The sequence below is a fragment of the Cibotium barometz genome, chromosome 5 (assembly GCF_041138505.1).
Source record: "Cibotium barometz isolate CiBa-2024 chromosome 5, ASM4113850v1, whole genome shotgun sequence".
Taxonomy (NCBI): domain Eukaryota; kingdom Viridiplantae; phylum Streptophyta; class Polypodiopsida; order Cyatheales; family Cibotiaceae; genus Cibotium; species Cibotium barometz.
In genome coordinates this window covers 22448789-22473339 of record NC_141050.1, presented here as the reverse complement: position 1 = coordinate 22473339, position 24551 = coordinate 22448789, and the positions used below count along the sequence as shown (strand labels likewise).

Genomic DNA, 24551 nt, shown 5'->3' with positions numbered 1-24551 from the left:
ACTATATGATTCTTTCTTCAAGTAAAGCACAAGATGCACAATTATAAGCCTAAGGTGCTCAAGCGCCGTCCCCCTCTCTCTCTCTCTCTCTCTCACACGCACGCACACTCTCTCTCTCTCTCTCTCACACACACACCTCTCTTTTTCTTTCACGTACAATATTCTCTTGTTTTGGGATTTAAGCCAATTTTGTAAAAGCAATTTCAGACATCAAGATGCCATTTGAGTTCTCCAGTTGAGACTGGAGAGCTGGTGCTCATCATCAGTTCTGATCCTTATTCTTCTCAACAGGTAGGCTTCCACCATAGCCAACTGTTTCAAAGCTTTGATTTCTCCTCCTTGGGTCGATCTCTGTTCTGGTTTCCTGCTTGGCAATCCGACAACGTCAGTCGAAAAGGCACTTGGATATTCCAGACAAAACAAAATCTAGGGTTTTACATACACGTATGGTAACAGTGGAGAAGATTTCCTTTTAAAAAATGGAAAGGAGTTGTGCCATATTGTTTGATGCATCAGAGTAGGCAGAATTTAAGGTTTTGTGGTCTCACATACTTGGGAGCACTCATGGTTTCCATGCTTTTTGATATATCAGAGTAAGCAAAATCTAGGGTTTTGTGTTTTTACACACACGAGAGCATTATGGCACTTAGTTTCCGTGCAGAAATTAAGCAAAGTCTAGGGTTTCATGGACCTGGGAGACCGAAACAGTGGTATTCACCTTCCCACATTTTGTGGCTTCAGGAGCAATGAATTAGTGGAGAATTTCTCTCATCTGGAAAAGTTTGGAAGTGAAGCTGGAGGTGGACACAGTGTCATGGAGGCTGCGACAAATGCACATTTTTCCGGTTTGCGGCTGGATGTTGCTGGGCATCTGGCCACAACAAAGTCCGTCCACAAGCAGCCCTTTGTCATAGGTGTGCTCTTTCTCCATTCGTGTTGCTGCAGTGCTAAATTGAGTGTATGCTTATAATGTGAACGAGGTATGAGTAGGAGTGTTAATCAAGGATGCTTAGCAGTGTTTATCAACTGTGTGATCAGGGATGCCTAACGTTGATAATCAGGGATGCTGAACAGTGTTAATCAGGGAGGCCTTACAGTGTTAATGGGATGCTTATTTGTGTCGAATTACAGTGTTAATCAGAGACAGATTATCATTGGGTTAATCTGGGATGTTGAACTGTGCCAGTTAAGGGATGCCTAGGTTGTGCTAATAGGGGATGTTTAGCTGTGTGTGCTTTAAAAGTGATATTCACGGCTGCTTGATCAGACAGTTAGGGGCTGTTCAACAGTGCCAATCAAGGGTGTAGCCTAACTGTGCTGATTAGGGATGTAACTTTGCCACTGGGGGACACTTGTGTTAATCAGGGGCGGAATGATTAGTTCTTGAGAGCTTAAGAGCAATATTGGACTGTGCCAGTAAGAAGCAGATGAATTATCACCTCTGGGACAAATATATGGCTGCATTTGAACTTTGTAGGTGTAGCTGGAGGTACTGCATCAGGGAAAACAACTGTGTGTGATATGATCATTCAGCAGCTGCACGATCATCGTGTAGTCCTTGTCAACCAGGTAAACTTTCATGTCTCTTGGTTATGAATGCATAAGGCTGTCCCTCTTTTTTCTGATGTGTTATGATGTTCTGTTTCTGACAGAAAACAAATGAAACACAAGCTTATTATTCCTTGTATTCACGTCCCTGGAAGCATTGCAGGACTCATTTTACCGTGGACTGACTCCGGAGGAGCTAGCACATGTCCAAGAGTACAACTTTGATCACCCAGGTACTGTTAGCCCTTAACCTTGTTTACTTCAAAAACAGGAATGCCCAACTTTCAACGACAACATCCTATCAAGCGCTGACATGGGAGAGAGAGAGAGAGAGAGAGAGAGAGAGAGAGAGAGAGAGAGAGAGAGATTTTGGCACATTTTGACTGGGCTGGATGAGTCTGGTGTTTCTCAAGCTGAACTGCTTTTAGTTGCCCCCTTCAATGCATACCGTTTATTGCTAAGTTGGCTTTTTCATGTTGGCATGATCTTCTTTTTTTGATTTGTGTTGACGGTCAAGCCACCACTTCGAACACAAATCTCCTTGCATTGATGACTCCGGTAAATGAGCTAGCCAGTGCCTGATTGACCAAAGCTGCAAGTCTTGGCATAAGTAGCATGAACCTGCTCTGATCTGCGTGTGTGATTATGTTGGAGTTGCCTGTACGGGACAAGATACCAGCAAACCCTCTAATCTGGACCATTTGTGAGAGGTTTGTCACAGGCCTGCTCCTCTTGTATATCCTAGTGGCTCACATTTCAGGTTCCTGTTTGTCTGGGGCATTGCTGTTTTATCGAGATCTTTCGTATTTGTTTGATTTGTTATCTGTAAGCAGATTCCTACACATATGCACAGAACATAGCTCTGAAGCAAAAATTGGGTAATGAAGACATGCTAATTTTTTGATGCAAGCTGTGGACAGCTTGAATGTACGACCATTTGATTTGTGCTATGCTTTGTTGATGGACTCTTTCAGATGCATTTGATACAGAGCAACTTCTGGATTGCATTCGAACACTGAGCCAAGGAGAAGCCGTGCAGATACCCGTGTATGACTTCAAGAGACATCAACGTCGCTCTGATACTTTCCGCAAGGTGCGTCCATTTGAAAAAGTTTGAATATAAAATATACTGTAAGAATTGTGCACGGAGGAAGCATCTACATGTTGCATGGATGAGGCTTATGGGTTGGGAAATAACGTACAGGGCCAAAAGCTTTTGTGTTTGGTACTGCACATGGAATGTTCTGTACGGTACAAGTATTGTATGAATCAGGGGGTTTTGTATTGGTATTGTCACGTGCACCCTGCAATGGGGTACACAATGTCACCATTTGGCTCCCTGAACAACAAGGTATCCTCAAATAAATGCAAAGATAGATTCTCTCCGGATCTTTCTATGCATTTGGACACCAGTTTGACTGGTGAATCACCCTCAGGATGTCTAGTATTTGGGCTTTGCTAATATGATCAGTAGTCTTATGAGATGGATTGATATTTCCAGAGGGATGAGAACTTTGCTGATATGATCAGTAGTTCGCATGGCAGTGCCAGTGTGACTAGTAGGCCTGGAGGTGTGACCAGTATGACTGGGAACACTGGAACTCGGGGTCATCTAGTATGACTAGACCCCTGAGTGAGATACATGGCTTGAGAATGGGGGATTTCCAATGTATATTTGCATATGCACTTCATTTTATGTATGTGCGAAGATGAAAGATTTATTAGATGCATGACTTGTTTTCGTGTCCTGCATGCTTGCCTATGTTCGGTCTCGTAGCACTGGGGACGCCGAGAACTACTGGCTACGAGACTGTGTGGATGCCTTTGCTTTGTTAATTTGTGATTGGCTTTTTGCAGGCACCAAAACTAGTCGTCGAAAAGGTTCAAAACCCATGTCTAAGGTTTAGTTACATTTTATAAGGTGGAGTGTTCACACCCACATTAATAATGGGTGTGAACACCCCAAGGGACACCCAAGTTTTCTAAGTCATTTACGAAGGCTGATGGCATTTTGAAATAAAACAAATTAGAAGGGCATCGATGGCCACGTAAGAACATCTGGAGCCCTCTCACGCATATAGCATGGTGGTCGACGTGGGGGGGGGGGGAGGGATGGCTGGCTGGCGAAGGACTCGGATTCTTGCCCACACATCGACAACCTAAGTGCAGAATTTCCTTTTCTTCATCGACGGGCTGAAGCGACCAGGTAGTTTCGATGCCCTTTTCTCTCTCCCGCAGGCAAGACGATTCAAGTGTCGATGTTCTCTCTCACACAAGAAAATAAAAGCAAAGAGAACCACCCTCTGCACTGAAGCGAAAGGGCTCTCTCTCTCTCTCTCATTCTTCCCTGCACCTGCTGTAACATGTAGCGGAAGTATTCGTAATTGAGGATCTCATTCTTCCCTGCACCCGATGTAACATGTAGCGGAAGTATTCGTAATAAAAGCAAAGAGAACCACCCTCTGCACTGAAGCGAAAGGGCTCTCTCTCTCTCTCATTCTTCCCTGCACCCGATGTAACATGTAGCGGAAGTATTCGTAATTGAGGATCCTGTCACACAAATGCTCACACCGTCTTCTGTATCTTGAGTTTCGCGAGTTTAGCAATCCACTTTAAGACTTCAAAACTTTAAGAGATTTGAGAGAGAAAGAGATAGAAGCTGTAGACCATATGGGGTCCCGAATTACCTACTGAAGGGCCCTCTATCCTGTTACCGGGCTTTATTTCTTTGAAGAGACTAACGATAAGCCAAACGCAAGATCTCGGAGGACCAAGAGTCAGGCTGAACTGTACACGGCTGTAGAAGCACCAATGATGACCAATCTTGAGTCTATGCACTCTTCCCAATGGATGTAGGAAGGCTGCAAATCTGAGACTGAGAAAAGGGGCTGATTGGGACTGTTCTAGACTATGTATGAATGCTGAGTTTTACCTTCACCAAGTGGCTGTAGCAAAACGATGCATATGAGGATGCTGAAAACTGTATGAATGCTGAAAACGCAAGGGGTAGTGTAGGTTGAATGCTGTAGATGCTGCATTTTACGGAAGGAAGGCTGAATTGCTCAAGCGTTGATGCTCCTATATGCTGATGAGGAAAACGCTGAAGGTTGATGTGCTGAATTTTGCAATCGCTTATGCTCCTTGTGCTGAAGGCTCCAAGCGTTGAGTTCTTCAATGCTGATTATGATATGAATGAATGAATAGATTATATGCTCAGCTATTTATATGGACTTGTGATGCTGGTCGGCTGGCTATAGAGCTGACTGACTGTATCTGTCCTGGCTAAAATATATAAATGATGTAAATTATGGGAATAATACTGGATAAATTCTGATGAATGCTAGATGGTATCTGAAGGCTTCTGCCATGGTCTAAATGCAGTGGATGAATGCTATGTAGTATGCAGAGTGCTTTCTAATGCAAACCCTAAGGCTTCTACCGACTCTACATGCATGAATGCATCTCTTCAAGTGGGTTAAGGGACTTGGACTGACTGACTGACTGACTGTCTAAGGCTGAGAATGACCTACGTAGCTCGTGCTTGACTTATCCTGGACTGAGGATTACAATGGGGTCACAGCATACGACTAATATCATCCCAAAAGGTACTAATAATGTACAATGTTGCACTGATGATGATGAGACATCTTGTTACCATGCACTACAGTGCAGAGTGCATGTGACATTTCCTCCTGCTTAGCTTGGCAGCAGGTTCGTGGCTTCCAAGTAGTCCGCCACAGGTGTCTTGAAAGATCAACAAACGGAAGGTATGTGCATTGTGATTGATGTTGCAACAAGTGATTCTATTTGGATTGACGACCAAGTGGCCAAGGTTCTGTAAGAGCATCTAGTTTAGTGTGAGACTGGGAGTGCATGTGAGGTCCACATAGTAGACTATGTGAGACTGAGCTTCTCTTGTGAGATCCACACTAGGTTGGTGTGAAGCTGGAAACACCCCTTGCCTTGGGCTTGGGCAATGGAGTTTGTTCTACTTTGTTTTCATTCTTGATACTTGGAAATCTGGTGCAAGAGCACTCTCTACATGTATTTGCAAATACTCCTTGTAATAAAGGTTTATCTAGGAGGGGGGGGGGGGGGGGGGGGGGGGGGGGGGGGGCGTTGGGCGTGGCCCGTTTCGGACCCATTGTGTTGTCAACTTCTGTAAGTATTTTATACTCATTAAGTGAGTGTGGTTGTTACTGGTGAAGCTATCTGTACTTCGTGTATTTAATGTGAAGTTTAATATTCTTAGAAATTTGGATTGTACTACCCACCTCGGTTTCACATAGTGACACACTGGCATGATCATCAGTGCAACATTTGTACAGAAGGAGCACCTTTTTATAGGAACATTAGTCGTACGCCATGACCCCATTGTGAGCCCTCAGTCTAGGGACAGTCAGGCACGAGCTACGTAGGTTAGTCTTTGAGCCTTAGAGGTCAGTCAAGTGTCAGTCCTCTTAACCCACTTGAAGTCCAGTGCATGTAACAGGTATGAATGCCATAAAGGACATTTTTTTGAGAGTTATCAATATAAAGATAAAGATAGATAACAATACAAATGAACGAATAAATAAATAATAACCAAATAAATATTTTTAAAGTATTGGGGTTTGAGCTTACTCCCCCTGCTGGGCAGTGTGATACAATATCCATTCAGGAAAAGGCCCACTGATGGAAATATTTTAATGCCACTTACAATATTTAACACTTTTTCAGTGCAACTTTTAATGTTTTTTTCTGTAGGTGAATGCAGCTGATGTTGTGATAATGGAAGGGATCTTGATTTTCCACGATCCACGAGTCCGTGTAACGATGAACATGAAAATCTTTGTAGACACAGGTTTGACTTACCTTCAAAGTCTACATGTTGAATGATAAAGAGTAATTTTTTTGTGCACTAGGCGATTCCCTCAAGCGTGCTGTAATGTGATTTACCATTGTCTTTGTTTAGAAGACTCTATTTGATGAACTTGTAACAGGACTAAGGGACTTTATAGACCATCCCCGTCTTGCAGACACTTGGATGGAGGCCCTTGTCCATGGGGGGGAGATGAAGTGTTTAGCAAGCTTTTTTGGAATTAGAGTTAATCTGAAAAGGTCATGTTTCTACATGTTTTAGAAAGCTTTCAACAAGCTTGTATGATAATTATGACATACAGCATGTACAGTATGTGCATGAGTAAGAGATATGTCCTAGATACAACTACACATCCTTGGGTCAGGAGCCTCAGCAATAAGTTCTTAAGTAGGCTGTGGAATAGTAACTTGTCGATTTGGACCAAAGCTGCTTGTTTTTGCTTGGTATGGGGTTTCGGACATGGTGTGTCTTGTGACTTTATCCCTCAAGTGGCATCACCTATCCTTCAGCAAAGTGGCTTAGGAGCTGTTCTTGCAAAAATTCTCTAATGGGAGCAACCTGGAAATTTCCTAGGGGAACCGTTGCTTCAATCCTTACCGTGGTGCTTGTTATTCTTTGCATTTCTGAAGAAAGAGGTGATGAGTTATGAGTGGCCTCTATAGAAATCATCAATCTCGAAGCTGCTTCACCTTGAGGAGGAAGAGGAGTGACCTTAAGTATACTTTTCAGAGTTTGTCTATGTATTTCTCCAGTTGTCCAATAAGGAGTTTAAAATTTCCAGATTTTGGCCATGTATTCCTTCACAGTCCATGTCTCAATTGCTTGACCTTAGCACGTTGCATCATTGCACCTTTTTGGAAGTAGAAATTGATTCTTTGTGTCCTTTTCAAATTATTCGCAATTGATTTGAACCCACAGTTCTTTCTTCTTTCTTAGCCTTGTCTCTATCTGTGGCGCCCATGTGGAGGGCTAGAACTGTCACCAGCTGGACATAATCATTGATGAGTTTGGATGGACTTCGTGAGGCACATAGGGGCTTGGTGCCGGTGCTTGAGCCGAGTGATGTGAATGTACAAGCTTATGAGAATGGGAGATCATCCAATGCAATTTGTGCACTGCGTTCTTTATCTTGTTGATTGGTAAAATGTATGCATTGCCTTAAGATTAGTTTAGTCTGTTTTGATCAGGAGTGTAATGGTCATCGGGTCTTGGGACTCCTGGAACTAATCCCGTGGACTAGTATATCTCCAATGCTTGAATCTGACTTGTATTTGTACATGTGAACAGGTGGTAGGTATGCTTTAAATCCTTCATTGTAAAAACGAGTCTGTTTTGTGTATAAATTGTAATGGAGGTTCACATCCACTTAATTGAGTGGGCGTGCACTTTATCCTAGAGGGCACCTAAATCATTAATGTGAGTTTGAAGGGTGGGGAATGCACACATGCATGATCCCAACGAGTGTTGGGGGATACCCTACCAAGTTTGGTGTGCCACCCGACACTTGGCACCCTCTCACCTACAAGGTGGAGGATGGTTGCATGTGCACCCCATTCATTTGAGGAGCTCGAGAGCCTTGCCTTGGCCCCATGAAGTGAGGTTTCCCATTTCCATGAGCTGCTATGTAAGGTCTCCACAGACCATGCCCAAGGATTATCCAAAACCTTGACGAGGTTTCATAGACCCGACATTGTTGTATATGCATCGCATGACTGCGATGGATTGTGGCTAGCAACTCACCACCCAACCGTAGGTTTAGTGCCTCGAACCACCCCCGAGCTTGAGGTCTAATTACCGCGAGCTTGCTTGGTACCGATGGCCCCAACCTAGCGTCCCATGCCACTAGGATGAACCTCCCACCTTGCAGCTCCTTGGCCACGAGATACTACATACTTCCTTGGTAGCCACACGCCACCGCATAACTACTTGACCTCTTGTCCAATAAGTGACTCCAAGGTCACTTGTCTATATAGTATTAACGTGGCTATTATTGGCTGGAGGCATGTGGGATGGTTGCCTTTTCTGCATAGGTATCCTTGGTATGAGCCAAGCATGCACGTGCTGCATTCCTCGGTTGCATGTGCAACTCTTGAGCAATCATTGCCATTGCATGATCCATATAAGATTCAACTTTCTTGGCCTTCAAACCATCATGTTCCAATGGATCCTCCTGGTGGTAGAGCTTCAATTCTTGTCGTCGTGCATAAAGAAGAGCTTGCATAGAAGTAAGTTTAGCCCTTAAGGCTATGGACTTTTCTTCCTGCATTTTCTCTTTGCCATGGGATGGCTATCCCACATGTTCCTGTTCCCTAATATGCACCACATGAGTTTGCTCATATGGAAGCATGCATTTCATTGTCCCTGCCTCTTGTGTAAGCATCTCCAACATTCACTGTATGGCTGTCCATAGTGTTCTGAATCAAGTACATAGTGTCATGGGCATTTCCGACCAGATTTTCACACCAATGCATATGAAAACAGTATTGCAAACAATGTAGCTATCGGTGTAGACTTGCAACTCACACTACGCTCTCAAGTGCCCATGTTCCCTACCATCTGCTCTCTATTGTTCCACCAACACATGGTAGCAACAATTTGCAAGAGAGCGCATAGGATAAGAGAACACTACACAGGGTATGTGAACATGGAGTCCGGTTCCTCCCTCCTGCTACTTGCTTCCATATTTAAGCATCAAAGCTTACTAAATTGCAAGTAGAGTTGTTGACAGTGGAAGTCTTCAAAATGGAAGCGTTTTGTGTGTTGAAATCTTCCATTTGTCGCGATCCTTCGTGAAGACAAAAGTCTTTAAGAGGATGAAGGGAACCCTGGGAAAGCTTCCTCTTTGGTTCAACTTGAGAAAGGAGGGCTGAAATCAGCGTTTTCAGCAAAAGACCAGAAATTGCAGCAAAAATAAGAGTTGTTTTGCTGAATTTCAGTCATTGGTAGTGTGTGGAAGAGTGTACACCACCTGGAAACACTCTTGGAAGCTTGGAAAACACGCTAGCAAACTTGGATATGGAGTTGGGAAAGAGAAAGTGTAGAAAGTACAGCCAAAGAGGCCTCATGAAGGGTGCACCTACTTTTAGAGAGAGAGGGAAGAGAGAGTGAGCTGTCTACTCTATGTGTCAGGTAGAGAGGGCAAGTGGCTTGTTGTGCATGCTAGAGCGGGCGGACACATGGCTGGTTGCTCCCTTTGTACAAAGGGGATAAGGTATGGGTAGTGGGCATTGCGTTTTGTCTACCTCGGGACATCAATGTGTGCGAACACAGGGCTGGTCAAAACTTATAAGTGAGTTTTGAAGTGTGTACACACTCACTTATAACTTAGTGCTAATTCCTAAAGCTAGGTTTATGAGCAATACTTACCACCTGTCACATGCCACATAACCATGTCAGCAGACAGTTACATGCACGGTTCACGGACGGGCATCTCCTTACTCGGAACTACACATTGGTCAGGCAAGCATGAAAACAACATGCAATTTTAATTGCAAGCAAGCACATAAAGATGCCATGCAATGCGGCATTGATATGGACAATCCCCGCCGTTGATGAAACTATACCAAAATAGACGTGCTCCAGGCAAGTATACGAGGTACCAGACCCAATGGAACACCAATCCTCCAGGCATTTCCTGGCATGTACACACATGCACAAGTCCTAGCGGAAAGTCAAGTCCACAGTATCACATGCGTAGCATCAATCCGTGGCATAGGCAACTGCCATGGACGTCAGAGAACACGGGTGGACCAATTGGGTGGCCAAATGGTGACAGAATATACTTGGCTAGATTCATCTATCTGTTGTCTCAAGCTTTATACTCATTGCAACAAGCATCCCAAAGAGATCCCTTTGTGTGGCGAGACAAGGAAGAGGAAGCTTTTCTGTAGGTTAAGGAAATTGTAAGCACTTTGCTAGTTGTTATGCCCCTTGACTGGAGTAAGGAGTTCTTTGTAAATCCTAGTGTGGGAGAAGATGCCATAGGTGCAGTACTATTACAGTAAGGAAGAGAGCATTCCTATATGAGGCCAGTATATTTTGCTAGCAAAACAAAGACAGTTGGGAAAAGGACTTATTCTGAATCAGAGTTAGTGATGGTGGCTGTGGTTTTTGCCTTAATTAAGGTCTTACTTACTTTCAAAACCTTTCACTATATTGACCCATTACTCTTTACTTCCCCATTTGATTCAATTTGCTCTTCCATCCAAGAGACTGTCTAAATTGTTGGTTGAGTTGCAAGAGTTTCAATTCACTTGTATAGTGGAGGATAGTACAAGGGTCCCATTGGTAGATATTTTAATATACACAGAATCCTTTGGTATTAAGAGAGGAGACCGTGATGAAGAAGAAAGTACCCAGGTGGAAAGACCCTGAAGGAGACTTGTCCAATGCTTTTACTCTGTTTTTTGATGGAGCCTTTAAGAGAAGCTCAGGGGTAGCCAGTGGAGGTGTGGTTTTGTTGAATCTAGAAGGTACAAACCAGCAAGTGCAAGTGTAGACCAGCAATGAAGCTGAGTATGCCACTTTAGAGTATGTGCTTCAACAGTGTCTTGAGAGAGATTAGCAGACTAATCATCAAAGGAGATAGCTTACTGGCCATTAGACAACTTCAAAATGTTTGGAAGGCCAAGAATCCAAAGTTGAAGGAGTGGTGCTTTCAATTCAAAAGGATGCTGCAGAAATTTCAAGAGGTCCAGATTCAATATGTGAAGAGGAAACAAAACTAGGTTGTAGATACATTAGCAAAAGGGGGGTTAGGCAAGGATTTGGATGCATATGCTATGACTGTAACTCATCCTAGTTATGTTGGAAGGGAGAGTTTACAAGAAATTGAAGAATTTTTGCACACACGTCTGGTGTCTTCAAGTTTGTCCAGGAAACAGAGATATGGTTTCATAAGGAGAGCTTTGCAGTACAGCGTTGTGAATGATCAACTTTACATGAAGAGCAAGGATTTGGTTCTGAGAAGGGTTCCAACTAGAGAAGAGATCTTTGCCATAATGGCTTCATGTCATGAAGGGGTATGTGGAGGGTACTTTGCCTTGAAGTTCACTTTGAGAAAGATTTTGACCGGAGGTTATGTGTGGCCTAGTTTGAGGAGTGCAGAAGTTGGGAACCATGTCAAAAGCAAGGAAGAAGGGTGTTGCATCATGAGTTAAGGAAAACCATTGTTTCATATGGAGCTTTTGAAAAGTGGGGTTTAGATGCAATTGGTCCTCTACCCATAACTGCTAGGGGTAAGACCTACATCTTAAGTGGAGTGGATTACTTAACTAGATGGGCTTAGGCTAGATGTGTCAAGAGCATTACTGCTAAGGAAGTGGCCAGGTTTGTCTTTGAGGATATCTGTGTAAGATTTGATATGCCATTAGAGTTGCTGACAGATCAAGGACCTGGTTTTAGAGGCCAGATTGTACAAGAGCTTATGCAAAAGTTGCATATAACACACAGGTTTTCAACCCCTTACTATCCACACTGTAATGGGCTAGATTGTTAAACATCAGGACAGGGACATAGACGAGTATGAAGAGAGGCACTGATGAAACAATAAAGGAGGATAAAGGCATCAAGGAGGGAATTTGGTGCTTAGGTACAATAGCAAATTGGACAATACTTTCTAGACTAAATTCCAAATCAAGTGGGAAGGTCCCTTCAAAGTTGTGCTCATCTATGAGAATGGTTCTTATCAGCTTGTAGATTTAGATGATCAACTCCATTCAAAGAGAGTTAATGGCGACAGATTAAAGCCATATTGGTGCAGAATCATGACAGTTCAAAAGGATTCAGAGACAGTGGATAAAGACTTGCTTGCTGATGAAGCTGCTGCAGAAGAATAGGTTGAAGTTTGTTCCTAAATGTATTTTTTTTGCAGAGGATTGTTTCAAGGAATCCATAGCATCTGGTTGAGCATAAATGCTCTAACCATGGGGGGTTTGGTAAAAGATGATAGGATTTTTTGTGGTCAAGAGGACATGATCAATGGAGATGCTCATCCCAACCCCAAGAGAAGAAAATAATACATTGGATATGGTTAAAGACTTAGGAATGTAGGATTCTTGCATGGATAGTTGTGCACTTGTAACTAGATGTAATAAGCTGTTGTTAGGATTGTTGCATGGCGAATAGCCGACAGGATCAGGTAGAGTAGGTGAGGGCATGGAGGGGATAGAGTGTAGTTACGCAAGGAGGGGTAGAATGAGTAGTTGTTTTGTAAGAGCATTGTGAGAGCATTGGTGTTGAAGAAGTGGTTGCTAAGAGAGCTAGATCTGGGTTGTGAGATTGCTGTGAAGCTGGTTATCTGAGGGTTTGTTCTGTGTGAAAGGTGACGTGGGGTTTGCGAGAGAAGACTAAGATCTATCCAGAGCAGGGAATTGCAGGAGTGGGAGAGGGTTTTGTGTGGGAGATTGTCCTAGAACCTCTCATAGTGCAATACTGTTGGAACTTGGACCAGATTTGAGGATTGCTCAAATCTGTTGTATTAGCCAGTATAAGGCTGCAAGCAGTTGCTGCAGATTATATAGTTGTTGATGATCTTGTTGGAGTAGAGAACATATGGTTTCTTTTGTGGTTACTTGTGTGAGAGTTCTTTTGCTTTGTTGTTGTTTTCATTCATCTGCTCAATCTCCCGAAGCTATAGAGGCAGTATCTCCCGAAGCCATCAGCGTCCCATACCACCAGAGCACACCCCACATAAAACCCCCATTAAGCATGATCATAGGTGGAATGGCCAACTTTCCCCCTTACAATCCAGCCTTGAAGCAATCGAATTCCCCTCTAAACACCAAGGTCAAACCTTAGGTCAGCTGGAGGGTCAACCTAATCCACGCAAAGTCAAGGATGAAAGATACCAGCATGTTCACACCTGAATCCTTCTCCCTGGCTTCCGTAGTTAGCGCAATTGGTTGATTGTAAGCCTTCTGGAAATCTTTGCCTAAGCATCTTGGATTATGACCATCACCACAAGACTCCCTAACTCGGCACCCTATCTAGGGTTTTGCCAATTTCCAACAAGATTGCCTGCCACTTGCCACCTAGTGGCTTTCCAGATAACATGAAGGATTCATGGTAAAACTAGTTATGATCTCTTTACCGTTTCAAAAAGAACTATTCACTCATGTGGAAGTGTAAGAGCATGCAACAAACTAGATTCCATCACAGTTCCACAAAGACCCTGAATAATTAAAGAATTATTAATTAGGGGTTGTACAAAAAAGTATGCGAAAAGTTAGAACAAGCGTCATGACTTAGGGTCTGTGAAGTCAAGACTATTGTGTCTGAATTCAAACTTGAATCCCATTGAGTCAAAGCCTCCTGACACCACTTAATAATCCCATGGTCATCATTTGGCCAAGGCATGGAGCACCCATCAAGCTTGGGCCCAATGCGATCCTCCCTCGAGAGATCCATAACATGCTCCTGTTTATCTTCCAGCCTTACTGGTGGTGGTGGGTAAAAGCCTAGCCATCTTGGTGGCTTCACTCGTTCAATGTCATCATCGCCGACCACGTCGTTATCGTCGGATGACTTCACAGAGTCATGGCCCATTGACTCCATATATCTGTAGTGCACATTAAACGTGTGTCAACTTGGAGAAAAATAGTCACAGAAAGGTGGTGGGTTATAGGCTGGAAAGAAGTGAAAGGTTAGGAGAAAAGCTTTTAGGGTGGATGAGAGGGCTAAAGCGAAGTTTGCAACTTCGGAGATCAAGAGATCTTGCACAAGTTGTATGTATGAGCCAATAAGAAGGAAGAGGCTGAATTTATAGGGGGAACGAGTTTAACAAAGCACACTTGCTTTAGTTTTGTGCTTTTTAAAAGCTGAAGCTTAAAAATAAGCCCCCTCCTGCTTTAGCACAAAAAAAAGCTCACTTATGCTTTTCTTTTACTGACGCTTTTTCCCATTTTAACGTCCATGCCTCTAATTTAGCTTTCCTTCTCCCACACGGCCCCCTACAACATAGTCACAGGAAACGGCCGTTTCAGACGCTAGAAACATGTTTCTCCGTTTCAGGACCCCATTCGTTTCCATGGCCGTTTCAAGTGATCTTGTCCCAAGAAACGGCCGTTTCCACCCCTAAAAACTCATTTCCTTGTTTCCATTCCTCGAATGTTTTCGTTCCCGTTTCTCGTTTCTGGTGACTATGCCCTACAACTCTATGTGCCCATCACAGCCTGTACACGGCCTCCTCTGCTTGCTATCCTTCTGCACGACTGCCCAGCCCACACGTGCGCATGTCTATGGGCATGCCTTTCCGCCTCTTTGGCTGCGCTGCTGGCTGCTCTCATGCCTGGTCTTTGCACAGGCCATCTGCCACCCTGCATGGGCCTGGTTTAGGTGCCTTGACCGGACCCCCTTTTGGCTAGCTGTATGCCCTGCTGGCGACCCCTCTACTGGTCACCCACATGCTCCACTCTTGGCCGCCCATAAGCCTTGGCTACTGCCCCAGTTCTGGCCGCTCTCTACAGTTAGGACCAGCCCTGGGCGCCATGCTTCAGGGCTGCCACGGGACCACACACAGCTTGCCCAAGCGCTGTACCATCGCCCTTTGGCTTGTATGACCAGAAACCGCAATTGCCTAGGAGCGAAATGGTCTCAACAACCTGCTGTCCAGCCTGCACATCCGGTGCTTTTTCTGCTGTCCAGCCCACACATCTTGTGCTTTTTCTGCTTCTCTCTGTTTCTTGTGCATCTGCACGAGGGATTTATCCCTTTCTTGCTTCCCCACACATCCATGCGGAGAAACCATGGCTTTCTTGTCAAAACAAATCTCATGAGGGTACTATCTTGTACATCCTCCGTGCCTCGGGTGAGATATAGGCTCTGATACCAATGTAAGGTCTCCACAAATTGGAACCCTAACGTGGTTTCATAGACCCGAGATCGTCGTACGCATCGCATGACCGCGATGGATTGTGGCTAGAAACTCACCACCAAACCGCAGGTTCAGTGCCTCGAACCACCCCCGAGCTTGAGGTCTAATTACTGTGAGCCTGCTTGGTACCGATGGCCCCAACCTAGCGTTCCAAACCATCAGGCCAAACCACCTAGTACCTACCTTAACCTTGCAGCTAGAACCGAAACCCTAACGAGGTTTCAGAGACCCGACATCGTCATATGCATCACAGGACCTCGATGTATTGTGGGTAGCAACTCACCACCCAACTGGAGGTTCGGTGCCTTGAACCACCCCCGAGCCTGAGATCGAATTACCGCGAGCCTGCTTGGTCCGATGACCCCATTGGGCCAGCAGCTCCATGGCCACGAGATCTTGCATGCTTCCTTGGTAGCCCCAGGCCACCACGTGACTACTTGACCTATAAGTGACCCCAAGGTCACTCATATAGTAATAACTTGCTTTATTTATTAGCTTTCTTGCTTTATTTATAAGCTTTTAGCCATTATTAGCCCTAGTCTATTAATTTTAAGCTCTTAGCCAATCTAGACCTCATCTTGCTAGCGCCCTTAGCCCACGTGTGAACCCTCTAGGTCTCGACACCCCAGCTCAGCCTTAGCCCTAATCTTGGGTCAACCGTAAACCTTATCTTGAGTTAGCATATGCCCCTCGCCCGAATCCTAGGCTTGTTGTGACGTAACAAGCTGCCTCTGAACCTCAGCATTGCCTGGATGGTCTCCTGCAGCTCAACTCTGCTAGGTGCCGCCGATCTCTTGCTGGCTGCTCCGCCTTGCAGTGAACCAGATTTCATCATGTTCTGCCCGTTTGCGCCCCCCCTGAGCTGCCACCCAACCTCTTTGATGGCTCCACACTGTTCCTCAACCATCACACCCTGCTTCTCCCTGCTTCTGTGCAGATCCTTTTGCTGCCTTGTCCCGTCCTGCATGCTGCTGTGCAGACTCCTCTCAGCTGTTTACAAGCATCTCTTGGCATAGCTTTTCCCCTTGTTGTCCTGATTGGCAGATTTGCCCCTGGGTGGTGCATAAGCACAGATATTTTACTTCATTCTATTAACTGGCACATTGAAGACCTTTGTAAATCGGCACGACTATTGGCTTGAGCCCGGCTCTCCTCCGTAGATTATGGCGGCCAAGTGGAGACAGACCTATGGAGTGCAACCGGTCGAGTGTGCCCGGTTATGTAGGAAGAGAACCAAGGTGTTTCCCTAGTGGAGAAACACCTTGTGACTTGACTCGTGGGAGAAATCCTGTTAACCTAGCCCCACTTTCCCCTTGAGAGGTATTCATTATTTTTATCATTGTATTTGTTCACCTTTTGAAAGTTGTAGTTGGAAATGTGGCAACCGGGTGAGGTGCCCCAAAGCTTGTACAAAATACTGGCAGAGATGTAGTGTGGATCCTTAGTGCCAAGAGTAGCTCGGCATAGGGTATATCTTGGTGATACAGACCAAGGCCTATTTCTGTGGTAGGGTGGACTTGGGGCAATCTATACCTCATGCTGGGCAGTGTTTCCAGATGGGAACCGTGGCCAGGAGACCCAGATTGGTGCCAAGAGTAGCTCGGCTTACATCCGGCTTCAAGGCCATTCATCCTATCTGGAATAACTTTATCTTCATCAGGTATTCTTGAGATGCAACCACATTGCGTATCCCCTTGCCGTTTCCCTGGTACTGTGCCCGTTGCCTTGATGACCACGATTCCCGTTTCTCATGAACACCATTCCCGTTTCTCAGCTTGTGTTTCTGGCCAGGTGAGCTTCATAGTGTTAAAGTATGCTACAAGATGTCGACGGCCGACATTTATGGAAAGAGTATCCAAAGTACTATTTAGCCAGTGAATAAAAAAATCATTTCATTAATCTGCATGTTAACATTTTTTTTATTTTACTTGAGCCAGCAAAACATGTGTTCGGTGCAGATGCAGATGTCAGACTGGCAAGAAGAATAAGGCGCGATACGGTGGAAAGGGGGAGGGATGTCAACAATGTCCTTGAACAGGTGAATATGGGGCCGGAAGCCATCTCTCTCTCTCTCTCTCTCTCTCTCTCTCACATCAAATGTATTTGTGTTGTGTCTTCATTGTCAATAGTGGAAAATGTAGTTTGAAAGCATGGAGTTGTATCAGCAGTCGCTTGTTCAAGTGGCTATAGCACCATGCTGCCCAGAAGGGGGCATGAGTTCTAACCTGGACGTGTAAATACCTAATATCAAACTGACAGCAACGAAAAAGAAAGAAAGAAAAGAAAACATGGAGTTGTTTTACATATGGATGTATGCATGTAGGTTTGTACATACCTGCATACCTATTGATGATTTGACAAATGATTTGATTGTTTTTTTTGACCTTGATGCAGTATGCGAAATTTGTAAAGCCTGCTTTTGATGATTTTGTGCTTCCCACCAAGAAATATGCGGATGTCATCATCCCTCGCGGGGGAGATAATCATGTTGCAATTGATCTAATAGTGCAACATATACGGACAAAGCTAGGGCAACATGATCTTTGTAAAATCTATTCAAATGTTTATGTTATCCAATCCACCTTTCAGGCATCTTCTACTCAAGCTCACTTTTGCATTTTTGAGGATAGTCTTATTTGCATATGATCTGAAAAGCGTTTAATTAAGATGCTAAGCATGAAAAATGTTTGGATTTATGATCAGATTAGAGGAATGCACACTTTAATTCGAGATCAAGAGACAACAAAACACAACTTTGTGTTCTATGCTGATCGGCTCATACGATTGGTATTTTTTTCACCCATTTTCTAGGCCAATAAGTTGTATTCTGCATGGTTAATCAGTGGGCTTGGGTCAAATGAAACCTCTTTGAATACTGTAATTAGGTCAGTGGATTTTAAGAGAATTAAAATACTTACATCATTAATTTTAAAGTGATGAAAATTCTTGTTATCAGGGGGCTCATGAGTGTGATTGTTATGCGGTCTCAAAAGCAACAAACTCACTAGACCTAGAAGGTTTTGTTTTTGACATGGATGGCATGTTGGCACTGTAGTTAGGTTTCCATTTCTGGGGGTTGCTGGGCCCGAAATATGTTTCAGCCATTTCATTCATATCCCTTCAGCCAAATTGGCAGTTCTGACCTGGCTTGTTTCGCTCGCTTCCCCCCTGCCGTTTTAGGTGTTTCCTTGGTGTTGCCCGTTTCGTCCCCCCCTCAGATTCCGTTTCCAATCTTAATTATGATTGACACAGCTTGTATTCACACTTATGTTCATACAAATCAGTATTTGTTGTCTCTCTTCTGTCTGGATGAATCACATCATACTTACAATGCAAGTGGATGCATGTTGTTTTTTGTTCAGGTTGTGGAGCATGGCCTTGGGCATCTTCCCTTTACTGAAAAGCAGGTCATCACTCCTACTGGTGAGCTTTGAGCTTTGTGTTGTGAATCTCTGAATTTGTTTGGGGTGGACCTTTTCCCTTATGTTGGACATAAACATGTAGGCCTTGTAGATATTGGTAGAGACTGACAAGTCTGTGAAATTCATCATGTTCATAAAGCTAATCTGTTTCTAAAAGGCACATTCGTGTAGAACCCTTCCTATAACATATCCTGAACGTTTTTTTGTGCAATTCTGCTGCCTCCAAGGTAGCCAAAAATGTCTGTCTCCATGTTCAGTAGAGTACTTTGATGCTAGTCTAGTCAAGGATTAACGGTCTTTATAAAATTTTCAGGGTCGGTCTATACTGGAGTAGACTTCTGCAAACAACTCTGTGGTGTGTCAATCATACGGAGGTATGATATACGTGACTGATATTTATTGAAGTGATTTGTTTTATTCTTCTGCTTGTATTGTTTATCTCTATGGTTATGGAGTTTTGACCAGCTTTTAGGAACAGGATATTGGTACATCTATCTTTTTTCTTAATGAAAATTGTATATCAATAGAGGCTGGAGCTTCCCCCATTAGCGCATTTGTTGCCTTTGCCTTGCCCTGCTCCCTCTCTCCGCCCTCGCCCTCGCCCAGCTCCCTCTCTCTGACTGGTTTTGCCCCCAGTTCCCGTCCTCTGCCTTCTCCTCTTCCGCTTGCTGAGTCCCCCGCCTTAGCCTTCCTGCTCTGCACTTCAGCCCGCCTCTTCCTTCGCTGACTTTTGCCCGCGCCGCCTCCTCCGTCCTGTTGAGTTCCCGCCTTCCCTCTCCTTCCAGTCTGCTGCCCTCTGTTCAGTCATGCAGATGAGCCCTGTCGCATTCCGTACGGCCCGAGCCTTCTTTGCGAGGTGGCAAGATGCCTTCGACCCAGTGTCCAACCCTCTGGTTGGCGTCTCAGGCTTTCCTATGGCAGTTTGCCTTCCTGGTCTCAGGAAGGGATACCTTCCCCTCCTCTTGGTGAGGTGGTGTTATCGGAGAGCTCCCCCTTACTCACCTTCTCTATGGCAGATTCAAGAGAGCAGAGCCCCCTTTGGAGGATTTCAGTGGATGTACCTTGCGAGGGTGAGGGTGATTGGTTTCCATGTACATGAGTGGCACACATCCTCCACTGGCCAAGGTGGCCAGAGAGAGATTCTAGCGTTTGTGGATTTGGGAGGGTTGCCCTCACATGATTCCGGTGGGACCTAGGGGAGTGGACTTGGCATGATTCCTATGACAGTGAGGAGGCTCCCCTTCTTTCCTTACACCGCATGGCTGGGCCACAGGATTCAGATCAAGGGCACTCCAACAGCAGCAGGGCATTGGAAGTCTCAAGGCCTCCCTCCTCAGTTTCTCTCAGATTTCTGGAAGAGGCTGTGGGAGAGTTTTCGGCTCCAAAAGATCACTCTCTTTCTGTGGCAGCTAGCACATTGGAGCCTGGCCGTTCGCACTTGGCTGGCCATAGGAGGTAGGCCAAGAGTCTGTTGGAGGTGTGGCTATCTCTAGGAGTCACAACATCATTGCCTTTGGGATTGCTGGAAGGCTTAGCAAGTTTGGCAATGGATTTTTCGCATTTTCACTATGGACCGGGCCCCCTCCCACAGTCACTTGGGGCACAGTTTCTCCCACTGAGACTGAGGTTGCCACCATGGCATATGAGGAGGGTGGGAGACTTGCCCTGCATGTCTCTCATCTCTGTATTTTTGCAATGCTAGTCCCAGCTCCATCCACTGATCATTGAACTCCAGGTTCTAGCCTGAGATGGGAGATTTGCAGAAATATTGCTGCATGGCACATTTGGAGAGCTCGATGTAGTGAGGCCATCGAGGGCACCCTCACCCCACTAACGGAGTCCATCTGGATTATCTGGCTTGATATCATTCATACCCTCCGTGGACAGTTGGGGAAACTTCAAGGTGGCTCCTACCATATGCAGAAGCGCCGTGAGGCCTTCCCGAGGATTTGGCATCACGGTCTGTTTCTGACAGTGGTGGTGAGTCCACTTGGCACTATGGACTATGTATGTGGTTGTTCCCCCCTCCCCCCATTGTATGAGAGAGCCTCATCCTCTTAAAGCGGCCAGCCGGAGGAGAGGAGCATCCTTCCTCTTTTTTTTGTTGCTTGCTTCTCGTTTGAAAAGTTCAGCCTGTCTTTAACAAAAAACGTGCTAAAGTTTGAGATCAAAATTTTTGCATTATGACAGCGGTGAAAGCATGGAGAATGCTTTGCGGGCTTGTTGCAAGGGGATCAAAATAGGAAAAATTCTGATCCATCGTGATGGAGATAATGGCAAGCAGGTGTGGACACTGTTGTTGGGAGTCTGCTTGTTTTTTTTTCCAGAGAAAAGGTAAGGTTAGTCTTGTGACGTGTTACATCACGTGTGTTTATTGGATTCTTTAAGGATGGGTACATTATGGAATCTAGAGAGGTATTCCAGTGGGTGAAGTGGCTAATCAGAGGAGATATGCAAGAGGCCCTAGGCATTTGTAGGTCTGAAGGTGGTGGGCATTTCTCCTCTAATCGAAAAACCTCACCCACTGGTAGAGCCCTCGAGATTCCCTATTATGTACCCCATCCTTGGAGGAATTCTATAATCCTGTAAATACATTCATGTAACAATGTTTGCATGGGTGTGCTTTCCTGTCCCATATGGAAACGCACTAGGGCAGTAATAGTACACATTAGTTTAAATTACCACATTAATGTACACATTAATACCATGGGTGATCCTGTGTTTTTTGCTACATATTTTACTTACTGCAGTTGATTTATGAGAAACTGCCACGGGATATTGCGGATCGCCACGTGTTGCTGTTGGACCCTGTTCTGGCAACAGGTTTGGTACTTTTGCATGCACCCACAGATGCACGCACACTCGCTACAGGTGGGCGTGCACGTACCTGCTTACATCAGATTGAACTTACTGGAATATATTTTTTTCACATTAGGGAATTCAGCTGTTCAAGCGATCGAACTGTTAGTCCAGAAGGGGGTGCCTGAGGCTCACATCATTTTTCTAAACCTTATCTCTGTAAGTTTCCCTCAAGTTTTGAAGGGTTCGTCTGTAAACAAAATCTATTTTTGCTTCTCTTATGTGGTGATATGGTGCAGGCGCCAGAAGGCATCCATGTGGTTTGCAAGCACTTTCCTCTGTTGAAAATTGTTACGTCTGAGATTGACGCCGCCTTGAATGAGGAGTACCGTGTAGTTCCTGGCATGGGAGAGTTTGGTGACAGGTACTTTGGGACGGATGATGATGGACCTGATGTGCTCTATGATAACCCTTTTCAAGTTTCCAGGTCTGGAAACAGGAGCCTAACAGGTTAAAGACGGAAATTTCCATATCAATATGGGCATTGCGTACTATGTTGCTAAGCCCATGACAATTTCCTCAAAAATTCCATGTTGTAATAGATTTCATTTATTGAATGAAATTTAGCAATAAAGCCTTCATATCTGTTCTCACCTGTTCGTCATAACGGGCACCTCATCGGTGCATTAGATCAAGTATTTGGATCTGCCTCTGGTCCTTTTCTGTGTGGGGCCTAGTAATTCTGCATTGTTTTTGCCCCTTGCATGTCCTGTACTTGGTATATTGAGTAGCTTTGAAAGTTCCAATGTCATTTCTCTTTCGTTGTCTCAATGTGAATGGTTTTGAAGCACACTTTCCATGGTCTTTCAGAGACGAGATGGGTAATAAAGATGGGCTTTTTGATGATGATCCACACACACACACACACACACACACTTCTGGTATTTTTGATGCATTTTTTTATGGAAGCCTATGACACTTGGTATATGTAACTATTTTACAATCCGTTATAAAGACTCTCAATGTTCTACCATTTATACATGCTTGTAAAAATAAGTGCCCATCTTACATGGTGACACAGATAACAACTGGTGTCAATATGTGAATCATGCATACCTAACAGCTTATTGCAGTTTTCTTGTTTTTTTGTTCATTCTTAACACTTATTAAACCATGTATTAATTATCCTGATGATATTAGATGCAGGTTTGATTTATTTGTATTGTCTCATGCTCGGTATGCCAATCAGGCGTTTCCAAAAGAAGTTTAAAGACCGTCTTACCTCATTCCACATTCATGGTGTTCTAAGTCTTGTTCTTTAAGATACCGGTTGTGATGCATTTTCACAAAGGTGGAGCGCCAAGTCCAGCCTTAGTCTTCTATCCCTTGATTCTTACATGTAATTATTAGCGGCGCGTGTCACAAATTTTAAGGCAATATGCCTCTCTGTAGACCCCTCTTAGTAGGCAAGGGATGGAAAATCATGACTTTCTAGATTCAAATTTCAATGTTGACATTTTCCAGAAGTCTTGAAAGCTCATCATTGTGACATTGGTTGATAGTGCTTATAACCTCTACTTCTTGTTTTTGGGATTTAGTACATCACTTTGACATGGAGATGCCATTTACAAAATGTCATGTTATTGATTAGACAATGATGTATGTCTTCTAGCCAATTGAATATTTGAAGAGATTCAAACAGCAAATATTACATGTACTTCATAATGAAACACTATTGAACATGACTAAATGTCATGTTATTGAATAGAAAATGATATGCATATCTTCTAGCTAATTGAATATTTATAGAGATTCAAACAGGCAATACTACATGTACTACATAAAGAAACACTACCCAACAAAACATAGTTGGTCTGGATCAATTTACTTATTGGGATACTAACTTTAACCCATTGGATAAATGTATTCATGTTGCCATTTGAACTAGAACAAAGACATTGGCAAGTCTACATCACATGGATGTATATATGGCCTATAAATGTGAAATTTCAGCCATGTTTAAGCTTAGAACTGACATACCGACTTATCACGCGAGGATGATGACTGAATTTTCTTACATGGTCGAGCATGGAGTTTACTGTTGATGAACAGAGCAAAATATTCCATGTGGGTAACATGAGCATTGAATTCGGATTGTTGAGGCTTGGTGATCTACCAATATCCACACAAGAAAACACCCATTTCTTCATACAACATTATATTATATGTGACAGAACAAAGGCATGGAATTGTTTTATAATAGCCATGTTCAAATATTTAGAAACAGTGTCCATTTTGAGTGTGGATAATCTAATAGCTATGCCATGATGGATGGACAAGTTGTCCTTTTGCCTAGAGCATAAGGGGAATAAATGTCATTATGTTTCATCCATTGCATTGCATTATTTGTGTTTGTTTAATGGAGTCCCAAGGTCCTTTGTGTAGTACAATCCAATAGGCAGGAAGTACGAGTTTAGAATAAGAGTGAACAGACTTCTTTGTTTGTAATTCACTTCCTAGTATGCTTCCGATGATCCTGCACTGGACATGCTAGCCTTTTCATTTAGTCAAAAGACGAGGGTTGTAGGTGACCCCAAGGATGCACAATGTAATGAAGATTGATCTTCTTAATATGATAGACAATGTAATGAAGATTGATCTTCTTAATATGATAGACAATGTAATGAAAATTGATGATCTTAATATGATAGAGGAGGATGCCAAACTCATCTATATATAGTTCCTAGGTTGATTGAATCTCAGTTCCTAGTCACCTTATGACTAGTCCAAATTGACCACATATTTGGACCAAATTGGCCACATCATTGGATTGGTGTAACATTAGTCTAAACATGAGATTGACAATCTGCATGCATATTTGAGGCTCATCGAAGGTATTTTGGGCGCCTGTTTGAGCCTAGTGACATGAGGACTAGGTGTCTCGGGAAGATCTTCTTGTAGCCATGAGTACGGTCTAATAGCCCACACCTATAATATATGCATCCCTGTTTGACATAATGTCAAATCTACATAAGCAGTATCCTAACCA

General features: G+C 43.9%; 1 protein-coding gene across 4 annotated transcripts; it reads left to right on the top strand.

Moving 5' to 3' along the window:
- On the top strand, positions 1–22155 carry LOC147638208 (uridine/cytidine kinase UKL1, chloroplastic-like). 4 transcript variants are annotated; one of them, XM_086798123.1, is made up of 15 exons: positions 1–291; positions 742–914; positions 1039–1569; positions 1712–1781; positions 2523–2641; positions 6295–6391; positions 17240–17319; positions 17676–17870; positions 17985–18068; positions 18644–18704; positions 19017–19077; positions 20894–20987; positions 21454–21526; positions 21639–21721; positions 21802–22155. In XM_086798123.1, the coding sequence occupies exons 3-15, from the start codon at positions 1522–1524 to the stop codon at positions 22015–22017; spliced, it is 1281 nt and encodes a 426-aa protein (XP_086654249.1). In that variant the 5' UTR covers positions 1–291; positions 742–914; positions 1039–1521; the 3' UTR covers positions 22018–22155. The 4 variants fall into 4 exon arrangements, with proteins under 4 accessions (XP_086654249.1, XP_086654247.1, XP_086654248.1 ...); XM_086798121.1 differs by having other exon boundaries at positions 14–291; positions 1478–1569; XM_086798122.1 differs by having other exon boundaries at positions 36–444; positions 1478–1569.
- The last annotated feature ends 2396 nt before the right edge of the window (positions 22156–24551 follow it).

Coding starts and splice junctions, on each gene's coding strand:
- LOC147638208 (XM_086798120.1), top strand. CDS start 508: ATGCATCAGAGTAGGCAGAATTTAAGGTTTTGTGGTCTCACATACTTG. Junction 2,642..6,294: donor GCTCTGATACTTTCCGCAAG/GTGCGTCCATTT, acceptor TTTTTTCTGTAG/GTGAATGCAGCTGATGTTGT. Junction 19,078..20,893: donor GGTGTGTCAATCATACGGAG/GTATGATATACG, acceptor GCATTATGACAG/CGGTGAAAGCATGGAGAATG.